This window comes from Salminus brasiliensis, chromosome 14, assembly GCF_030463535.1.
Source record: "Salminus brasiliensis chromosome 14, fSalBra1.hap2, whole genome shotgun sequence".
Lineage (NCBI taxonomy): Eukaryota > Metazoa > Chordata > Actinopteri > Characiformes > Bryconidae > Salminus > Salminus brasiliensis.
The window spans coordinates 12,717,692-12,739,820 of NC_132891.1; the positions used below are offsets into that span (position 1 = coordinate 12,717,692).

Below are 22,129 nucleotides of genomic sequence, written 5' to 3' on the forward strand. Positions count from 1 at the left end.
TATTTTAAATATGTTGCATACAAAGAACTCCAAAATGTCTGATATCTATAATGCACTGCATTAGCTGACATACTGTTTACTACAGTATCTGATGAAAATAGACATCTGTTAAGATAGAAGTCAGAGTCACCGCTTGCTTACAACATCTGCAATTGTCTTTTTTTTGACAGGTAAGCAATGACTGTGTTCTAGTAGAAAACTTAAACCTTAAATGAACTTGAAAAACATTCAATAAAAAGTAGAATTAACATTAAACAGAGAGTCGAGGTGATTGATCGGATCAAATGAACCAGATGCTTTGTATCTGCTCATGTTGTGAGGCGGATTCATTTCCGGGAGGCCATGCAGTTTTTAAGTTGGTAAAAGAGAACATATGCTTGACTGGACTGAAGTTGGTCTTCAGGTATCTGGGTAACACTGCAAAAGAGTAAGAGCACAAAAGAGCTTATCTACACAGCAACTTGCCTTAAAATTAAACATTGGACTTTAATAGTCCTTTATGTAATTATACACTAGATGGACAAAAGTGTTGGGACCCTGCTGAGTCAATGTTTCTTTCAAAATCAAGTGTATTAAAAACGAGTATACTGTTTTGTTGAAGTAACCTGTCCAGAGATGGCTTTCTACTAGATTTTGAAGCATTGCATTAAGTGAGTTCAGAATGTTGGATGATTACCACCTCACCTCATCCCAAACTCCCCACCTCATCCCAAAAGTATTGGATAGCGTGTCATTGATTCAGCGAACAAAGTTTTACTGCTTCACAACTCAGTGCTGCAAATGTACATTTGTTTCCACAAAAATGTGTACATGCAGTGTAGTAGTGTCATAAAAAAGGTAAATGTAAAATGTTTCATAACACATGACATTTCATGACGTGACATTACAAAGCAGCAATAGCTGTTAAAATACCATCAAAGAGCATGATCAGTTCTGTAGAGCAGTGCACAGCATGGCTGCAGAAAAAGGGCCACACTCACCACGAGTCATTATAGCAGCACCAGCCCTCCTCCTCTCGACATGCAGCTGTGTAGTGTCCCATGTTCACTGTGCCCGCATGGTTGCACAGAGCATACAGATCATACAGCACTGGACCTGCACACACAATAACACACCTCTGCTCACATTCACATTATTATTATTATTATTATTATTATTATTTATTACTATTTTTTTTATTATTGTTGTTATTATTATTTCATACAATTATTTAGCAAAATCCAAAAAGTGTTCAATTGGGCTGTGTAATTAGGCTCTCCCCCACATCTGGGGAAAGGCAGGAAGTGGTTAGGCTGAATTTTATTTCTTGCTGTGTCAGCCCTACCCATACACCCTACCCACCACAGTCAGCTGGTCCGAAAGGTCCCAAGTCCAGATCCGTAAGAGGGAATGACACTGGCACTGTGCTTTTACAGAATGAGAACCTCGTCATGGTGAAGCGGTTTAGGTCTGAGACAGTTAGTTAAGTTACCAATCTAACAAGAGCATTTAGTCATGAGTACTAAGCATAGACACAGCATGCTTACAATTATTAGACAATTATTAACAGAATTTACTGTACTGACTCAGTTTAGGCCATAGTGATATGTGGGCTATTTTCATATACATCTTTTCCACTATGGTGTAAATACAGTACATGGACAAAAGTATTGGGAGACCTGCTCATTCCTAGTTACTTCTGAAATGTAATATTGATGCACAGTGCTGTGAGGGTTTGATTGCATTCAGCAACAAGAGCATTACTGAGGACTGGATGTTGGGTGATCACCACCCGGCATCATCCCCAACTCCCCAACTCAACCCAAACAAGGAGCATCATCCATCATTCAAGAGAACACAGCTCCACTGCTCCGCAGCTTTGGGGCTTTAAACTCATCTAGCCCACACCGGACATTAGGCATGGTGCCATCAGGCTCATGTTTATCTGCTCCTTTTGTAAGTCCTTTTGTATTGGCAATAATTATCTATAAGTGGCTGAATGCATTCATTAGAACTGGTGTCCACAAACATTTGGACATATATTGTAGTTCCTCCAGTCACATGTGTTTATTCAGTGTAAATAATTTCAAATGATGCTGAAATAACCAAATGAATCAGTGTAATCTGAGATTTCAAAATGTGCTGCATTGTTGTGAATGCTGATTTACACCCCTAATGGGTGCACATCACCGCTACCATCCTTTAAAGTGTGAAGGATACGTATGACCAGTATTCTGGGGAATCTCTGGATGGACAACCTTTTCGTGCTCTCTGTGCGGCGGTTACACCTCTCACACATCTAAAAGCACACAAAACAGAGTAAATGACCACATATTTACACAGTACAACACATGCACTTAAACCTGCAGTCTGAACTCGTTCTCATACGTACGGGTGAATTCTCCTGTTCCAGTTTCTCCTCTTGCGAGAACAAATCCAAACACTCTCTCAGCGTGACTGCTGCCCTGGGGTCAGCCCTCTGAAACAGCAGAGATGAAAGCAGATGAGAGCAGGTTGGGACATTCCTCAGCCTGGGCCTGAAAGAGCAAGGAGTGCGAGTTACCTTTGGGATCGGCAGTGACAGATCGCAGAAGACATCAAACGTATTGGAGTAGTGGGAGCAGACAGAGCAGTGCAGGGAGCTGCGCAGCTGCCCTGAGAACAGATCTGTGAGAACAGAGAGAAACTGTGAGTGAAAGCGCTGCCAAGCTGTGAGAGAAGGAAGGTGGAATATGGGGAATGAAAATATTCTGCAGATTCCAGACACTTGCAGTGTAAATGAACTGAAAATGTTCTTCTGACACCTGGTAGCTGCAAGCTCTCAGGACCATTTTCCCCCATGTGGTCTGGCTACAAACGCAATGCAGTTTATCCTTTTGGTTTGATAAAATTGGTGTTTTGTGTGGTGCAAAAGATAACACCAATACCTGCCAGTGAGCTATCACACCATGTGGGAGACTGGGGTTCGATTCCCGATCTGGATGACTATGCTGTGCTACACCAATCCTTGGGCAAGACTTGTAACACTACACTGACCCACCTTTGTAATACAAGTAACCTTGTAAGTCACTCTGGATAAGAGTGTCAGCTAAATGCCGTAAATGTAAATGTAATAAAATTGGAACTGCACAGTACAGACAAAATCCTAGCATTGTGATTAACTTGATATAATTACAAGAGTTATACATTACTAAATCAATGATAAATGCAATCAAATTCTCACAGCAATGCTCCAAAATCTAACTAAAAGCCTTCCCTGGACAGTAGAGACAGGTACTTCAACAAAAGCAGGATGAACTGAAGAAACATTGAATAAGCAGGTGTCCCAATACCTTTGTCCATATAGTGTATGTGCTTATTTCAGCTTTTACATATTTTTATGTTTTTAAGTAGTTTTATATCATAGATTACAATTAAATATTTATTCATATGTGAACATTATTATTATTATTATTGTTGTTGTTGTTGTTGTTGTTGTTATTATTATTAATGAGATGGGTGAAGACTTTCAGTATAACTGAAACAGCCCTTGAACCACAGAACCCATACATACATTTTCCGTCAGCTAAAAATACTGACCAGTAAGCTTGTATCTCCACATTACAGACATACAGACACAAATATGCCAATATGTATCATATCAGTATAAACAACTGAACCATCCAAGATCTTGCCTCAGTTCATCTTTAAATAAACATAACCTGACATCCTGACAAACAGTGCTTACCTACAATCACACTGTCATCTCTGTCAAGATGTTTCTTCCACATAGCACAGGCCTCCTCCGAAATCCTAGTGGAAATTAGTGATGTAGGCAGTGAATGATTTTGTAAGGGTGAATGGTTGAGTTCTGTTCAGATAGGTGCCTTGTTGTTGTGTACCTGAACCGGGTGAAGGTGGTCTCAGGAGTGGTAGTGATGGAGGGACGCTGAGCAGGCCGGCGGTTTATTTCTGTATGCAGCTGATCCAAAAGGAAACGCAAGAACTCCTGAGCATCCTGCTGACTGCGAGAGTGAAATTTAGGGAGAGACGTTGGTGGTAGTTGTTTGCAAACTATGATGTTCGTACAATGCAGCTGCATTCCACACAACCATTTCATCATTAATAAAAGGCCTGTTCTCCATTATGTTCTGCCACATTTGTACTTGTTTGTGCAGAGATAACTTTAGCTTCACAGATAACTGTCACGTTTCTGCCATTCAACAAAAATATCATTGTTAGGGGTGAAAAAGATGAAATTCAATACTTTTTATTTACATCAATTTTCTGTGTAGCTAAAAGTAAACTTCTGAAGAGCTGTACACTTACGACATTGCCACCCAGTGGATATAATCAGCACTCTACTCAGTGAGGTGAATATGATCAAACAGCAAATGAAATTTGAACTACTGTGTGGTTACAATGCCTGTTAAAAGATTAGGGATAAAATGCCTTAAAATGTTGCTTTAACGCAGCTTTAAATGAGTCCTGTTAATGAGGTATTTTTTGACCCTCTGAATCACGTGTCTGCAAATTTAATGGGCACCAGACTAGCGTACAAGTGTTTGCACTGTACACACCTGTAACCACTGAAGTAAGGCACTGCCTCTTTAAAGACACGGTAGAACTTCCCAGGATTGACTGTAAGGTCTCCTCCTTCCCTGTCCCACAGACCTTCCAGAACTTTAGTGAATTCTGCAAAACAGTTGAAATGTTATGATGGAGATTTTCTACAGTAGAAAAAAAAAACACAGACACAAAAGAGCTGAAGAAGGGAATTCAGTTACAGGTGAAACCTCGGTATGCTTAGGTATTAGGTATGAGGTCACTTCAACCACACAACCCAGCGGGTAATAAAAGAGGTTGTGCAGTTTATGAAGTGATGCCGTTCCTTATAGGTTTGTTAAATTGGAGTGGACTGAGTGGATTAGTGTAGATATAGGCTCACCATTCATCAGCTCTGGCTCCTGGCTTGAGCACATGTCCTGGAGGTAGGTCTTAGTCAGACAGTAATCTCTAAGACTGCGGGTGTGTGAGAGACACTGCACAATGGCGTTGAGGAAACACTGCAAGTGAAAGCATGCATTAGTGTGTGTGTGTGTGTGTAAGAAGAGAGAGAACAAGATCAAGAGAATTTCAGTCACATAATAGATAATTAAACATACCTAGGAAAAACATTTAACATATTTCCTGAAGTGATAAACATATTATTGTAATGTAACATACTGTATTTCCCACATTCCTCAGTCCAACTTGTCCACTGCCCAAAGGTAGCTCTCTCTGTGGAACAGACATTGTGCAATGAGCTTCCCAATGTGACCATTATTCCAATCAGTGGAATAACTACCACCAGTACAGTAGTGTAATAGCTGTGCTGGGGCCTATACTATTGCTCTAAGCATCCCCTAATGCCTACACTACTGTTCTAAATCTGTAAAGCTGTTCTAAATCTGTAAAGCTACTCAAAGTCTGGAATACAGAATTTGGAATAACTGTTCAAAATATGGAATAACTGTTCATAGTTTGGAATAACTGTTCAATATCTGGAATAGCTGTTCATAGTTTGTAATAACTGTTCATAGTTTGGAATAACTGTTCAATATCTGGAATAACTGTTCATAGTTTGGAATAACTGTTCAATATCTGGAATAACTGTTCATAGTTTGGAAGAACTGTTCAATATCTGGAATAACTGTTCATAGTTTGTAATAACTGTTCATATTTTGGAATAACTGTTCAATATCTGGAATAACTGTTCATAGTTTGGAATAACTGTTCATAGTTTGGAATAACTGTTCAATATCTGGAATAACTGTTCATAGTTTGGAAGAACTGTTCAATATCTGGAATAGCTGTTCATAGTTTGTAATAACTGTTCAATATTTAGAATAACTGTTCATAGTTTGGAATAACTGTTCATAGTTTGGAATAACTGTTCAATATCTGGAATAACTGTTCAGAATTTGGAAAAAACAAAAAAAACTTTTCCAACATGGTATAATACTCCAGTACCTCTAAATACCCCAGTAAAGGGCCAAATTCTTGCACTCTAAATTCTCTTATCAGTAAATTACCAGGTTTCCAAATAAACAAACTGTGCTTGGCTCTGACCCACCAAAACTTATGACATTAGTGAGGATTGACATATGTCATTTGTGTACATTTGTGTACAATGATTTCCAACCATTCTTTATTGAAAAAAGTGGCAGTATTGCACAGCCTTTATGACTGTGTAATGTTTTCTGAATAAAAAATGACTTGTACATCACAGAATCTTAATGGCAGGATATATGATATATTTTTACACCATCTTAAAATATCCCCTCAAGCTCTACCTCTCCTGGAACGCACCCTGTAGTGCAGCCTGTCTAGGATGTTTCCATTTATGGATCTCTGATCCCATTATCTCAGACAGGGAAGACACAATCTTAGACATCACTGGGGTCAAGAGCAAAGGCGTTTATCTGGCAGTGGGAGGGAGGCCTAGGGATCTCCTAAAGGTGTCTGTACATGTGAAGGCCATTTTACAGTGTGTGCAAAATGTACAATTTTTGCATGAGCAATAAAAAGGAATAGAAATATGACTTTTGATAAGACTATCTAACACACTCTACTCCTGTACAGACACATTTACAGCAAAGCTCTGCATGTCTCACCTCCCTGTCGGCCACCAGCAGCAGGCCCATGAGGGACGTGTAGAGCACTGACTGGGAGATGTCTGTGCCATCGGGCTGGAGGCCATTCTGGCTCAGCAGAGAGCGGCACAGGGCCCGGCAGGAGTTATCCATGTGGTTGGAGGCGGCTCTCGGCATTTGGCCCTATTACGGGGTGAACTTACGCCAGGCAGATCGAAGAGAGATGAGTATGAATGGAGGCAGCAGTGTAGAACCAGCCTGAATGACCTGTGAGCAAACATCCAATAAGTTTATAAGATTAAAAAGATTAAACGTTTATATTTAGAAACATTAATTCAACATTACATTCTTACGTTTTTATCATTTTTAAAAACAGGAAAGGGGATTTTTGTACACTAAAAATTTCACAATCACTTTTTAAAGCTAGACTGGTGTGTATAGTTGTTTCACTGTGTCTAGTGTTGCATTGAATAAGTACTTTTAGATCAACAAGAGCTTATTACTGATACATTACATACTGTTACATACAGACAGAATTGTATTATTTAATTTAATTACAATATTCATTCATTTTTTATGTTTTTTCCTGGTCAGTGGTGCTATGTGAAAATTTGGCATGCCAAATCCCCTACTATGTGTTGGGAGGAAACCAATGCAAACACAGGGAGGACACAGCAAACTCCTCACAGACAGAACTGGATCAAAGATCAAACCCACAAGCCCAGGCCCCACAATGTGCCGCCCTTATAATGCGATCAATATAAATAAATCACTTCTGTATATTAATTGATTAATAACTTTATTCTTGGTGTTATACAGCTGCCGCATCATCTCCAACAGCTCCTTTCATTATTCTGGAGACTTTTGTAAATAAAAAATTTTTTTATTACAGATTTGTAGCTACCTAACAATCATATATGCTAAAATGTTTAATCGGACTAACATATCTTCACTGTCATGCAAAAAAACTCCAAAATGGCAACGCTACAAGAGAAGGAAAAAACCTTCTTAACTTTTAATAGAATCATCACTGACAAACACAATGTAAAGAATAACTGTCCAATTTAAATTATGTCAAGAAGTGGAAAAAAAGCCTTGTGTTTTATGTAATGTAAGAATATTGATAAATCTGAATTTTACTTAATGAAAAAACTAATGTATGTAAGAATATTTGTTATGTCTCTGGACCTACATATATAGTTATGTTTTAAAATTGCCAATTTCCACATTCTGTTTATTAAAAGTATGTTATTTTCTATATAAATCAAAAATCATTATAACTAAAAAGTTTGTATTTTATACAGCATAAGCAAATCCTATGCAGTTCTCACTGTCAGGGTTAACTGAACCCTCCAACCACCTTAAACGTTTTCATAAATGAGTATATTCTGCCACAAAACTTGAGTTAGCTGGAAGTTCTATTAAATGTCTTTTGGCGACACAGTAACTATGTGGCAATATGAGTCATTTTATAAGCTTTTAAACATGGAATTCTTTTTCAATTTTGTAATGTAATGTCTTTAAGCATGACCACAACCGCTAGAATAGAGAGTATTCCAACTACAGTTAAAAAAGAACAAAAAAAGAAAAATAAATACATTCATTTTAAAGGATAATTGATTTGATTTCGTGAGTTGTTTGGAGAAAAAGAGGTCTTTGTCTTTACTCACACAACTTTGGCTCCCGTGCTCAGGTTCCACTTGAGGTCCAGTAGAGGTAGAAAGTCAGTTATCCAACATCTGCGTAGAAGAATTCTGAACGAGGATCCTGTTTTTTTTTTTTGTCACTAGATGTTCCCACTTTCACTTCAGGCTGCTACTCACCTTACTCACCGTGCAGAGAGTGACCCTTAATCATCCCTAATCTTTCCTCTCTCCCTGTACAACTGTCTATACTTAGCCAAGGCTTCTCACCATAGCTGGAGCAGCTTAAACTGGTGAGTTAGTCCCTATAACCCTGGCAGTGGCCGGCCCATGTGTAAATCAACAAACAAATGGATAGACACATTATGCACAGTTTTTATATAGAAATCAGTTCAGTTATACTGTATGTATATAGGCTACACAATAACAACAGTGGATTACAGGGTATATCAACAAAAACTTAATATCTCATATTCTCTGCTACTTTTTCATATTGGCTTCAGAACTGCATTGGTCTACACACAAACTGTCAGTTCATCACAAACAAAAAGAAAAGAATTCTATAATAAAATATTTATGTTCACTTCCTTCCGGTTTATGATACAATACAACAGTCAATACAATCAGACCTCAAATGTCACACATTCATTGCAGACGGGTGACAAAAAGAGAAGGAGAAACCGACATAAAAGTGGGTGTTGCACTTTTAGGGTGTTGCGAACCATCAGAACAGCTTCAGTGCACCCTGGCATAGAGTCTGTAAGTCTCTGGAGGGATGGAACACCATTCAACTAAAAGATTTCCCCCCAGCTCGAGTTCTAAGTGCTGTCTGACACATTGGCCCAAAATCTTCCATAGGTGTTCAACTGGGCTGAGTTCTGGTGATGGCAAAGGCCATAGCATTTGGCTTACACTGTTACACCAATATAGAAATAATTATTCTGAATAAAATGCACTGACATATCCAACCCATGCCAGCCCAAACCCCACCATCGTTGTAGGGGTGAAACATTTCCCTTAGGGAATGCCACAAATCAACTTGTCCACTTGTCCACAATGAAGGATGATTTATCTGACCAGATCACCTGTTTCTACATCTCTGTAGAGCCTGTAGAGGAACACTTATGCTAATTTTTCCTTTTATATAACACTGCTGCATGAGCACTATGGTCACCGAATGGGGGTTTTAACCTCAATTTTAAAACCTGTTTACTGATGCTTTTTCTGCTGATCTAAATACAGATGCTACTTTAGTCTCTGCTCTTGTTAAAACACTAGTCAGCTAAGCAGTCTTTGTGACTGAAGCTCTCCAAAGAAAAACCTTCTTGGTCCAAATGAGGTCAGGTGGGTCCACTAAGAAGTTTGCATATCAGCATCAAGTGTGGTAGAATGGTACCTAGCTTAAATGGTACCTCTACTGGTTTACATGTATAATGCATTATTCCTGTCTGGAAGCATCAATAGTTTTTATCATCACTATCAAACAAAAACTTTATAGCTCCATTTTTGGGGTTTTTAACTTTTTGGCATAATCTGAATCAGGCATTCATTTATTTTTTACATGGTGTAAAATGGACCATTAGAAATGCTTCAAAATGGTGTGTAATTACATATTTTACATTGGCCATTTTTGGAGATACAAGGTTTTTGGAGATATTATCTCCAAATTATATTTTATTATATTATAATTATATTTGGAATGTTATCTTTCTCCACCCGTTTATTCAGGGCGTACCCTTCCTTTGTCACCCGTCTGAATGATCATTTATGCACAATTTAAACTGCATCACATTAAACCAGTGGAGGTGCAGAAGGATCATACAGTACAGGTGTGAGCACCCGGTCTTATTATCTAACTAAACACTCATTCACACACTCAGCCAGCTCAAACCAGAATGTAAGACATTCATTCTTCAGTTGTGACTAATTGCAGCAAGCTCTACTGGTTTAGGCTCAGAGCACACATCGAACACACTCATCATGAGGGTGATCTGTTCCAAGAAGATCCCAGAACAAACATTCATATAAATATTTTTCACTTTCAGGAAAAATGTATGCAAAATGCAAATGGTACCAGTTCATATGATGGTGTGTGTGTGTGTGTGTGTGTGTGTGTGTGTGTGTGTGTGTGTGAAATGTAAAAATCACTTTGTCCTCATAAAGTTATTTTTGTGGTCTGATAGACCAGGCCTATGTGTCTGGCATTTCCACATCAGAATTCAGGCTCAGTTCAGCAATGTGATCGAGGGCAGGGTCGGGGTTTAGTTGGGCTGAGGCTTTGGATTGGCTGGATTGAGAGTATCTGTCTCGTGATTGGACGATGGCTTGGCGTAAGCAGGAAATCCACTGCTGCTTGTTGAAAGAGTCGTTGGCCTGCAGGCTGTGCGACTGGGCCTTGGAGCGCCCTCTGCTGCTCACACGGAAGCAGTTCTTCACTGAGTAGGGGAGGAACAGAGAGTAAGAGGTTACAAGTTGGTTTTCTTGCATTGTTGTTTTTTTTTTTTAATTCCGCATTCCTGTATTCCGCATTTCACATTCCAATACTTGACAACTTACAAATTGTCACCCATTGTTTACACCTTGCATTAATGTCTTTGGTGTCTGATTCATACCTGAATATATGCGACCAAAATGGGCAACCAGCATGACTAGATCTAATCTCAAATCAGGCGTACTGAGTGCTACGTACAAGGCACACACTTACCCAGCAACCTTACTATAAGTAGATTGACAAACGTGGACCCTGCCTAATATTGTTTAGGTCCTTCTTGTATAGGACCTTTAAGTCCTTTGAGTTGTGAGATAGGGCTACACTGATCGCAACAATGAGCCTTGGGCACCTAAGAACCTGTGACTGGTTCACCTGTTGTCCAAACTTGAAGCACTTTTGGTACATATTGACCACTATATACCAGGAATACCTCACAGGTTCTGCTGGTTTGGAGATGCTCTCGGTCACAACAATTTGGCCCTTGCCAAACTCCTTCAGATCCTCACCTGCTTCCAACACATCAACTGTAAGAACTGACTGTTTACTTGCTGCCTAATATATCCTACCTCTTGAAAGATGCCATGTAGATGAAGATAATCAGTGTTATTTACTTCACTATTCAGTGGTTTTAATATTATGGCTGATAACATGGTTGTTTTTACTTCCGGTAACCTACTGCTCACCCATCAGTACAAGTGTATTATTCGCGGCCAAGATTGTCTGCATCAATGGAGGAAAAGGAGAAGCTTAAGCTAACGTACTCGTACACATGCAGCAGAACCATGACATGAAAGAGAAGTCAAGCTTGGGGTGAGAAATTCTCCCTGGTTTCACTCTTGTGTATGTCAGCTGCATGTGGACACATCAATTTTTACTTGTGTTGAAAGTGGCCAAGCTTCAAATATGGCTGAATTGATCCATTCGTAATCCTAGGTAACAGTGAATCCTAGATGTGTTTACACCTGGTTTTTCAAACAAAAAGATCCAGTGAAAACACATGCTAACACAAGGTGTAGACGACCTCTGTGACAGTAGACACATTCCATCACATATGGCAGTATGAGTATTCATGAGTATTCTGCTATGCTGTTATTTTTACACTAAGAGTAAAAGTGCATTCACACTACATGTGTGGACACTCAAACAAAATGACAGTCTTTCAAAAAGCCTATGGTGGACAGGGCCGAGTTTCATTTATAGCCAAGTTGACTTCATTACCTTTGTCATTGCCAGTAAAGGCGCCACGGAAAGATCCAGAGCTACTGGGCTCTCCATCCGGCAAGTCTTCCAGTAAAAGGTGGGCAGCAGGCAGAGGCTGACGGTAAACCTGGAATTGGACCATGCCGTCCTTGTCCTGCATTACGGGCCGGGTCAACACCAGCACCAACTCGAACAAGAACACATGCAGCTTCTGTATAAGAGGAAAGCAAAAAACAAGACTGAATTTCCCTCACTTTGTTGTAAAGAGAAGTTTTAAGCAGTATGTAAATACACTACATGTCCAAATGTTTCTGGATACCCCTTCAAATAAACGCATTCCACTTTCTGAGGTTGCACCCATAGCTGACAGAGATATGCAAATTTGCACACACAGCTTATCGAGTCCCTGTAGAAAAGTACTGCAAATAGAATAGAACCTAATTTAATCTGTTGGCACCATGCCTAATGCCAGGCATGGGCTAGAAGGGTAAAAAGTCCCCCAGCATTGATCTGTGGAGCAGTTAAGCAGTGGTCTCTGGAATGATGGTGCTCCATTCAATACTTTTGGGGTGTTAAGGATGAGGTGGGGTGTAAACATCCAACATCCTGTCCTCATTAGTGCTCTTGTCGTTAAATGCAATCGATTCTTTACAGCAATGCTCCAAAATCTGAAAAGTAAGCCTTCCATTAGAGACAGTCACTCTAACAAAAGCAGGATAAAGTCCATTTACTCCTTATAGCAGTAGAAACAATGTATGAACAGGTGTCCCAATACTTTTGTCCATAAATTATATTATTACATTTAAAAACACTAAAAAATGAAGAATTCACTCCCATTCTATTTGTGGAAATAAGCTGCAAAAACAACCTGTACTGAATTTACTGTTGGTTTCACAAGAACCAACTCAGTTACATATCTCCACCTATTCAGCCTTTCACAGTTTAGCCCAGTCAACTGATACTGCAATTGAAGAGAGGCTTTTGACTCCAGACCAACCAATCGGAACGGAGTTTAATTATTTTATACCTGTCTTAGAAGTGCAGCAACCAAAAATAGCCTGTGTTATTCTAAGGGATGCAGAGAGGTTGGAAAATGGTTGTGTAAAAATGAATTATTGTTGTAGGAAATATGTAGGATACATCTATAAGCCCTTTAAAGTTGAGACCAATAGGTATTAAAGGGGTGTTCTGACCTAACGCTAGTTTAATATGTTACTTTTTGCATTATGCAGCTTCCTGTAGCATTATATTATATCCTTCAGTGTTACTGGTGTGAAAGAATTCACAGGTTTATAGGTTTTCATGCTTGCAACAATAAACTACATGCATTATGCAAAACATCACATAACAGTCCCTGCAGTGCTCAACCAATACTGAATGCTAGCCTAGCTACTAATGTGTAGATGAATAAATACTTACTTATTAAGCTTAGGTATCGAATAAGTCATTTTTGTCATTAAAGACACAGAATGACTCTGGAGTGCGGTATACCTGGATGTAGAAGATATGAAGAGGCAAATGCTAAGGCCAGATCACCTGGCTTGTGTACTGGATTTTATTTTTACCCTAAGCTAGAAAAAACAAGCGAACCTGAGGTGTCTAGACAGCCAGGTAGCTATAGCTATACCTCTAGCTCAATTTTAATGCTTGTCTTATGACAGCATCAAACACTGATAACAAGTGTATAACAGGCACTATGAGTGTGTGAATTCACCTGTCCTTTGGTGTTCTTGAGTTCCCCATGGCAGTAGAGGAAGCGTGAAGCCTGAATCTCAGGAACTCTCTGGCCTTCTTCTGGGTAGCTCAGCCCTCGTCTGTAAAACTGACACTCAGCCTCCCCAGTCTTCTGGTTTACCTCAGTAATAATGCTCTGGATCAGCTCCATCTGCAGACAGTGAAATGCGGAGGACACTTACTTAGCGAGTGCACAAAACTGATCTACTTCGGTGATCGATATGGAACATGAAGAGACTTAATGGACACTAAAACAGCAGAGTGAGCAGTCTGTCCATTTTCCTTTGGCTGCTGGGAATGAGTCAGGGTGGAACTCACAGCCTGTGGCAATGTGTCCTCATCAGGATGGTCGGGTGGAGTGGTCTTCTGAATCTCCTTCAGCAGCAGAGGGTACTTCACCAGGCGACTGCGGGGCAGGTCCAGAAAGTTCCACAAGTCCAGTTTTCTGCTGAAGGACGACTCCTGGCACAGGCGCAGGAACTCCTCCACGCGGCGCACCTGTTTCTTCTGGTCCAGCAGAGCTTTAGCACCCACCTGGTTACAGCAGTAGGTGATGTAGGCCTCCAGGCAAGGAAACTAGTAATGGGGAATTAATGGGGAATACCACAGAGTGGTATTAAAACATATAGAATACATAACATATACAGATTGCATTTCTCAATATCCAGACTGAACTGGGCTAGGTTTTAATAGAGGCCTCTTAGCACTACCATTGTTAAATGGGAAAGCAAGAATCATTAAATACTCTATCCTGCATTTAATACAATGGAGCTTTTGGGGAACTGGGCTCAGATTAGCTATCAGCCTGTTTTATACAATGACATGCAAAAGTTTGGCCATCCCATGTCAAAATGTTCTGCTATTATGATTAAATTAGTAAAATACTACTTACAATTGTGACCCCTTTTCTCCAAACATAATTTTGCTCACTGTGGCTAAAATGTTTTATTGTTGAATTTATCAGTCCACAGGACTTGTTTCCAAATTCATTAGGCTTGTTCAGATCTTCCTTTGAAAATCGCTGACGCTAAATTTCCTATAATTTTCCAGTGCGCCGCCACTCTATAGTCAGGTGAATCTAGAAATTCTACCTGCAGTTCTCTGAGAAAGAGGAGCCCATGGCTGCTGACTGCTGGGAAAAGGTTTAATGCTTTTATGATTGTGTTTAAGGCTTCATGATTGTGAACAAGCTTCAGTCTTAACCTAAGAAGAAGGTCTGAGACCTTCATCTTTAACTTGAAGCCTTTTGAAAACTGACCACTGGACCAACAGAAAAATAAAAAAGCAAATCTTTTGGGTTTAAGTTACATCTGACAATTTATAAATGTTTAACCTTCTATAAAGTCTCAAAGATTCAAGGTTTTTTTCCATCTATAACAACATGATCTAAATATAACAGCTTTTTCTTTCAAGGTCTGTTTTTTTGAAAGTATCATATCTTCACGTTTTAGCGTTTCCCTGGAAACACTCACCCAATCCAGCAGGGTTGGTCCCACCTCCCCCACAGTCTTCTCCGATCCTCGCAGCCCCTCCAGACGTGCCAAAAAATCTGCACGTAGATGTGAGCCAGCAGATAAAAAAAAAAAAAATACAATCATTTAGAAATTTCTGTTTCTGTTTCATCAGGAAGTTCAGAATTTTTTGTTGCTATTAGATGTAGCTACTGATGCTTACCTTCGTGGAGAGGAATCAAAGAATCTAGAGTTCCAAATATCTGCCCCAGTTCACTTTCAGTCATGATGTCCAATTTCAACATTGGCTCATAGTAAACCTGCAACAGCAGAGGAGTTTACCATGTTAAACAGAAGAACAGGAATGATGTTTCCTGTGAAAGATGATATTCAGCATACCTTCTTGACTAAACTGAGGTCTTCTATCAGCTGTTTTTCTCCCTGGGTCAATTCATATATCACCTGCAGGACAACACAAATCAGGAACTTTAAAACATAAGGTTACAGTATAAGCACTTGCATGAGATTTGAAAGCAAACTTACAAATGAAATAAACAGTAACACTGTAGATATTCCACCATCAACTGTGGAAACATTTGCGTACTGCAGCAACACAAAGTGGCAGACCACGTAAAGTTGAAGAGCAGGGTCGTCGAGTGTGGTGGGCACATAAACGTCATCAACACTCTGCTGACTCGTTATCTGCAGAGTCTCCAAACCTGCTGTTAGAGCAGCTAAGGGGAGACCAACTCCATATTAATGCCAATAGATTTAGAATGGGATATCATTTCGGTGGCTTGTGGGTGTAACGTGTATATGTCCCAATACTTTTGTCCATATTATGTCTTCTATACAATTCCATCACCAACTGGAAGAAAGACTAATTTCCCAAAAACTCTAAAACACGAACACCGCTCCTGAAATCTGCAAGACAAAGATGCAGTGAAGTAACACACTCCACTGTTACCTGATGGGAGTGAAGGTCTTATGATGGAGTGTTTAGTTTTTAGGTGGTTAAGTAACAACAGTGGGCCCTTGCCTTCGGTGTGGTCAAGACTAACACTCCATAATAGATGAGATCTTTGGGAATGTAGTAGAACAGGTGCTCTACTGACCTAATGAAATTTGCAGAAATGGTGTGACGCCATTATGCAAACACAGATCAGAATCTCAAAGGGATTTTTCCAACATCTTGTGGAAGAACTGAGACAGATCTGAATGCAAGGATAAGGATAAAGGATAAAGGATAAAGGTGCACGTATTCGTCAGGAGGCCCCACCCAGTATTAATACAGCATTCCAGGAGCTTGGTAAGTGTATGTATACTGTATTTAATACTGTGATTGATTGCAGTATGATCAAAATGCATGGGTTGTTTAAGAAAAAAAAAGTCTTTATGTATTGCATTTTGTTTTGTTTTCATCTTAGCAGTGGCTTCCTGGCTAGTGTGTGTGTGTGTGTCATGTGAGGGCATGGCTTGATTCAGATGGACGACAACTTGGTTTTGAGAAAAGCTGACTATAGTTGCGGTTGTGTTTATATTCTGGTTAATTTCATAAACTGCCTCTCAGCAGTTGAGAAACCTGGCATTCAGGGCAGCGAAAAATCATACCCTGTCCGCCAAACATTTGGGCATACCTAGCACACCAGCTTTACAATTATTCTCATTTACTGACAAAGAAATTCAGTTTTTCTGACTTTAGCAAAAGTCTCAATATTTACCTATTTATTAACCTTCTACCGATGCCAAGGAATCCACTTTGATGAACATGAAGTTGGCAGTTGCAAAATACACCCAAAGTCTTAGCAAACAGCTGTTTTATGGTAACAACCCTTTTGTAAATACTGTTCCTTATTTAACAGAATAAACTGTCAAAACCGAGCATTCCTCATTTTAAAAGAAGGTGAGATGTCCCCAAACTTTTGGGCCATGTTTATGCCTTGAGCCAGCACTTTTAAAGGCCATTTAAAAAGCTGTGAACTTTTACAATAAGCAGTGCCAAGTGCTGTGTCTGCTGTGGTGGAGCTTTTGTCTGATGAAATCTGAAAAAGAGAACATGGCCCCTAAGCCAGCTCACTTCCTGTTTCATAACGCACAAAGGCTGTAAAGTGAGCGAGCGCCTGACAAACAACTCATCACTCCCTCAGTCTCATGGCCTTAGCGTAGTATTTAGAGTGAAGGGGCCTTCTTTATGAAGTGCTGGTCCTGGTTGCATGCTGTTAGGTGCTAATCCATAGAAGCAGCCCTGCCATACCTCTTGTCTCTTAATCTCTCTGGCACTCATGTCCTGGCTCAGGCTGTCCACTGTGTCGCTCCACAGCTGACTGCTGCGGCGCCGGGGGAATGAGGAGGCCTTCTGACGTGTGCGGATTGGCATGGGGGGCAACGGGCGGGCTTCCGTACGAAAGCTGATGGACCGCTGGAGATTTCAAAGGAGATGGAAGTTACATTCAAGTCACTGTCATGCAAAAATGTCTTGTATCTCAGTTTCTGTTGTTTTTCCATTTTTGACATGATGTGAATCGTGCAGTTATTTATAATATCTGTATATTATCAAATTTTATGATGAGTGGACCAATAGAAATGCGCCAGTGCGTTATATAAATTATATAAATAAATTGTAATAAATATCTTTTTACACTGACTTCCATTGATTTTTAATAATTGAACGTTTTTTTCCTTCTACTGTGAATTTGCTGTTGTTGAGAAACAAGGTTTTAATGTGACAAATTAATAACAAATTTTGTTGCAAGGCCAGGGAAGCCTTACCTGGATAGACTGTCCCAAGCGTTTCAGTGCAGGGGTCTTCACGGGTGTTATAATGCCTGTTACTTCACCACTTCTGTCCACTGGTTTAACTCTTTTGTTACAAGGCCCCTGCCATGAAAGCAATAACACAAGATAAAGATCACCACCACAACACTCAGGTCTATAAAAAAAAAAAAACTGAACAGTAATAAGAACGACAATAAGAAGTACAATAATAAGCAGCTTATAGAAATGTTTCACATAGGTTAGCTGCATAATGTGCTTTAGGCTGTAACTTTTAATGAAAAAGGTGAAATCGAACTCCCCATTAGTCGCCTCCGCCTAATAATACAAAGAGGCTCCTCCACAATTCTGTAATTTATGGAGAGAATCTGTACAGTCATGTGAAAAAAATTGGACACCCCAAACCTCTGGACATTTGATTTTCACATGAATAATATTGAGACATAGAGGTAATATAACTAAACACATACAGCTTAAGAAATATAAAAAATAGAAAATGCTAGAACAGCCCCACATTTATTACTACTTCAATAAGAATCAGGTGCAGCACATCAGCTGCAGATGATTAGAACATCATTAGAGGGGATTTTGGAGGAGCCTGTCTTACTTAAACCTCAGACTTTTTAATAGTTAGTGGTATCATCATGGCGAGATCCAAAGAGCCCTCTAAATGCCTTCAGAAAGAAGCTTGTAGATGCATATGAGTTTCATGGGGTGTCTTAATTGCTTTGACATGACTATAGAAGGCTGCTTTCTGCAGATCTCAGATCACATGTTGGAACAGACAAACAAGACAGTCATTCAAACTTAAAAGCAAATAAAATAACTGTGTCTTAATATCTGTCCTAGTAGATGCAGGTAACCAGTGCAGTTTTTTTTTTAACATGACTTGTACAAGTCCCTAATCAGTTCTGCTGCAAAGATGCATGGACAGGTTTCTCTGCATCACTCCTAGGCCTAATGTCAGCAATATTCTCAACTAGTAGAAATCTACTATAGTGACTGATTTATCTGAGTGATAAAAAGAAGCTCAGATGTTCCATATTTTATGTGATAAAAATTTCTTATAATTATATAATTTCTTCATGCTATACATGCTGATTTGTCTCAGATAAAGGTCAACCTGTATACACTTCAGTAACCATTGACCATAACACTCTTCAGCCTTACTGTACCTCAGAGTCTTGCAGGTGGTCACAGGGAAAGTCATCTTCATCCTGAAAGTCAATGGCAAAGCATAAACATGAGCATGGATAGATACTGGAGATTACACAAGGGGTCACACACATAATCAGGGGTAAATCTGCTGATGGAGAAGTCAAACACAATAACAACTACGAGACAAGACAAGATCAAAGACGGATCAAACTCATTGCCAACTGTCCAAGAAAAAAACAAACAAAAACAAAACATTTATATCTAAAATATGAACTACAGGATTTTTACTGTTACATTAAAAAAAGAAATGCTGTGTTCAAATAATAAATTTGTTGGGATTGTGGGATTGTGAAGGGGGTGTTTTTTTTTCTTGGACAGCAACAAAATTCGATTTAATTAACAGAAACAAACAATGCCTTAAAACCCTTGATGTTAATACTCAGACAGACCAGTGTGAAAGCGCTAGTCAATGTAATTATGGTTAAAAAAAAAAAGCATGACAGAGCCTAATGGGTGTTGGTGTGGCAGTCAAAATGGTAGGGTGAGAGAGAGCGTAAAAAACTGGCAGAGACAAAGCAAGAGGCAGAGCAGATAACTGTGTGCATGGAGAGAGGCCTCCTTCCGGTATGATACAGGAAACAGAGTTGTAAAATGTCAGGTTTCAGAGCCATAAATGAGCAAGAATGGCTTGATTTGTTGCTGCAGATTATTCCAGATTAAGCACACACTCTTCCTAAGTAATTTGACTCTTTGATGGTGTATTCAAATGGTGTCTAAGGAGGACTGTGAAAACCACGGCTTGTGCTGTGAATCACGCACACACCTGCTCTCAACAGCAAAACCTGTGGCCTGGGTTTCCGTTACAAAGCAGAGGTTGCCGAAAGCAAAAGGCAAAAGGAGGCAAAATGAGGCAAAATGAGGCAAAATGAGGCGAAACAAGGAGGCAGAGTAACTGACAGGGAGGAAGAGTCACTGCATCAAACAGGGATTGGTGATTAGTGGGATTAAACATGAATTAAGAAGCACTGGGAATCTGGAAATCACCCTTCTAACAAAGGACATGCTTTTGTAATACACTTGCAACGTAGTTCACAAGTTAAAGAGGTGAATTGGATCAAGTCTCCCCAGCCATTTCAGCAGATTTACTGAAATTCTACACTCATAAGAACTCACATAGTCGTCTGAGGCTCGGGCTGAAATTTCAGCATCACTGCTTGGGTCCTGTTTCCTTTTCTTCTGCTCAGAAAGCAACAGACAACATTGTGAGTTGCCTCAAAAGAGCAGACACTTTAGGCCTACTCCTCACAGTTTGCCAGTTAAGGTTTGTGTGAGTGTGTGTGTAGAAAAGAGACTTACCCCTGCAATGTCTGAAAGGTTGGCATATGTGAGGAGTCTATCTCTCTGTATGGGAGACCTTAGGAAATCCAGAAGATACAAGAAGATACTAGTTAGAGGTCAGCAGTGTCAGATTTCTCCTTTCAAACATAGCCCAATGTTACTAAGAGAAGAAATCACTGTCATTAGGGCCAAAGAGAAAGAGCTCAGGGAACGAAGATGAAAGTGTCAGTCAATTAAGAGACCAACTACATCAGGCTTGCAAGTATTAGCAACTGTCGTTAATTCAAAAGCTCAAATCTAAGGAAAGGATTATACTGAATAAACCAAGGAACCGCTACATGAACTCAGATCCAAAAAAAAAAAGAAAAAAATCTTTTACCAGGACAGCGATGAATCAGCCTCTGTCTCTTCAGGCTCCATCTTTGTCTCTTTCATATCATCTTCAGGCGTAACAATCTACACACCAGCAAATCCCAACGAGACGATAAAAGACAACTTAGGCAATCTGTTGGTCTGGTCCCCTCAAAAGCACCTGTCCCACCTCTTTGTGGAAAGTAGAAGACAGCAGAATTTTGAGGTGCACCCTCACTCTCTACCCCTCCTCTCTTCCTCTTACACTTGCATGTCTGAAACCCACATCCTGTATGTGAAAAAGTTCTTGCTTCCTGTTAGCACACTAACTAATTTAGCTCTCTCTGGTCCCAAGCCTGTGATGAAGCCTTGCCTTTAAAATACGTTCACAAGCAACGGCGAGTAAACTGAACAGGAAGTTAAAACCTACTGACCCATTTTGCTGAAATTACACAACCGCTCAAAATGATCAGTCCAACGTGAACTTCAAAGACCCGAAGAAAACAATACAGAGGTTTTTAAAAGTTTAAACAGTTACAGCAACTGTCAAAGCAACTGCAAGCTTGCTGGATCTTTTACCTAACACTATTTACACTATATGTCCAAATGTGGTGGACACCCCTTCTGAAGAATTGCTGACACAGCTTGTTCCCATAGAAAAGTACTGCCAATACAATAGGACTCTCTGGAGCAGATAAACATGTACCTATTGGCACCACGCCTAATGCCAGGCATGAGCTAGAGGGTTAGAAAGGCCTGAGCTGTGGAGCAGTGGAACTGTGTTCTCTGCAATAAGGGTGCTCCATCCAATACTTTAGGGATGAGTTGGGGTGTTGGGGAATCCAAAATCTAGTAGAAAGCCTTCACCTGGACAGCAGAGACAGTTTTCATTCTTCATTTTTGAAAGAAACAATGAATGAGCAGATGTCCCAATACTTTTGTCCATATACTGTAAGCTGCACAGGTAAAGTAATTGAGCAGGACATTAAAATGACATTTAGTCACATTTTTGCTTTTAGGAATTCAGATATTTAATCCAATACAAAACCAAAAGAAACAAGGGACCAGCTGAGGGAGTACAGTTTTGTGGACAGTCCTACTAAATATTTAATATATACTTACTTACTTTTGGCTAATAATGCACATACTGTGTTGTAGGGATACCCAAACCTAACATTACTCAAGCTAACAAGGGCAAATAAGGACTGTTCACATGATGCACTGTGACAAAATGCAATGTGGCAGCAAGCACTGGCTAAACACCAACTCTCAGCCCAAATCAGGCAGAATTTAACCTATATAAGACTTCGTTTGCACACTCATTAAAGAGGACTTCCGCCCTGTCAACTAATTATACAGAATTCAACACTAATTTCTGCTTTATTCTGTGGTTAAGAT

At 39.7% G+C, this 22,129-nt stretch overlaps 2 protein-coding genes across 2 annotated transcripts; both read right to left on the reverse strand.

Moving 5' to 3' along the window:
• Positions 1 to 273: 273 nt before the first annotated feature.
• On the reverse strand, positions 274 to 6,770 carry usp21 (ubiquitin specific peptidase 21). The gene is made up of 12 exons (XM_072697385.1): positions 6,615 to 6,770; positions 5,185 to 5,238; positions 4,907 to 5,024; positions 4,539 to 4,653; positions 3,861 to 3,983; positions 3,707 to 3,771; positions 2,543 to 2,646; positions 2,372 to 2,458; positions 2,200 to 2,278; positions 1,342 to 1,449; positions 981 to 1,095; positions 274 to 417 (listed from the first exon to the last, which is right to left on the reverse strand). The coding sequence occupies exons 1-12, from the start codon at positions 6,768 to 6,770 to the stop codon at positions 327 to 329; spliced, it is 1,215 nt and encodes a 404-aa protein (XP_072553486.1). The 3' UTR covers positions 274 to 326.
• A 1,827-nt stretch (positions 6,771 to 8,597) lies between these two features.
• On the reverse strand, positions 8,598 to 21,061 carry arhgef3l (Rho guanine nucleotide exchange factor (GEF) 3, like). The gene is made up of 13 exons (XM_072697136.1): positions 20,760 to 21,061; positions 20,399 to 20,456; positions 20,216 to 20,278; positions 19,060 to 19,101; positions 17,882 to 17,989; positions 17,367 to 17,531; positions 15,512 to 15,574; positions 15,336 to 15,432; positions 15,134 to 15,210; positions 13,980 to 14,237; positions 13,642 to 13,812; positions 11,946 to 12,138; positions 8,598 to 10,671 (listed from the first exon to the last, which is right to left on the reverse strand). The coding sequence occupies exons 1-13, from the start codon at positions 20,813 to 20,815 to the stop codon at positions 10,427 to 10,429; spliced, it is 1,596 nt and encodes a 531-aa protein (XP_072553237.1). The 5' UTR covers positions 20,816 to 21,061; the 3' UTR covers positions 8,598 to 10,426.
• Positions 21,062 to 22,129: the final 1,068 nt, after the last annotated feature.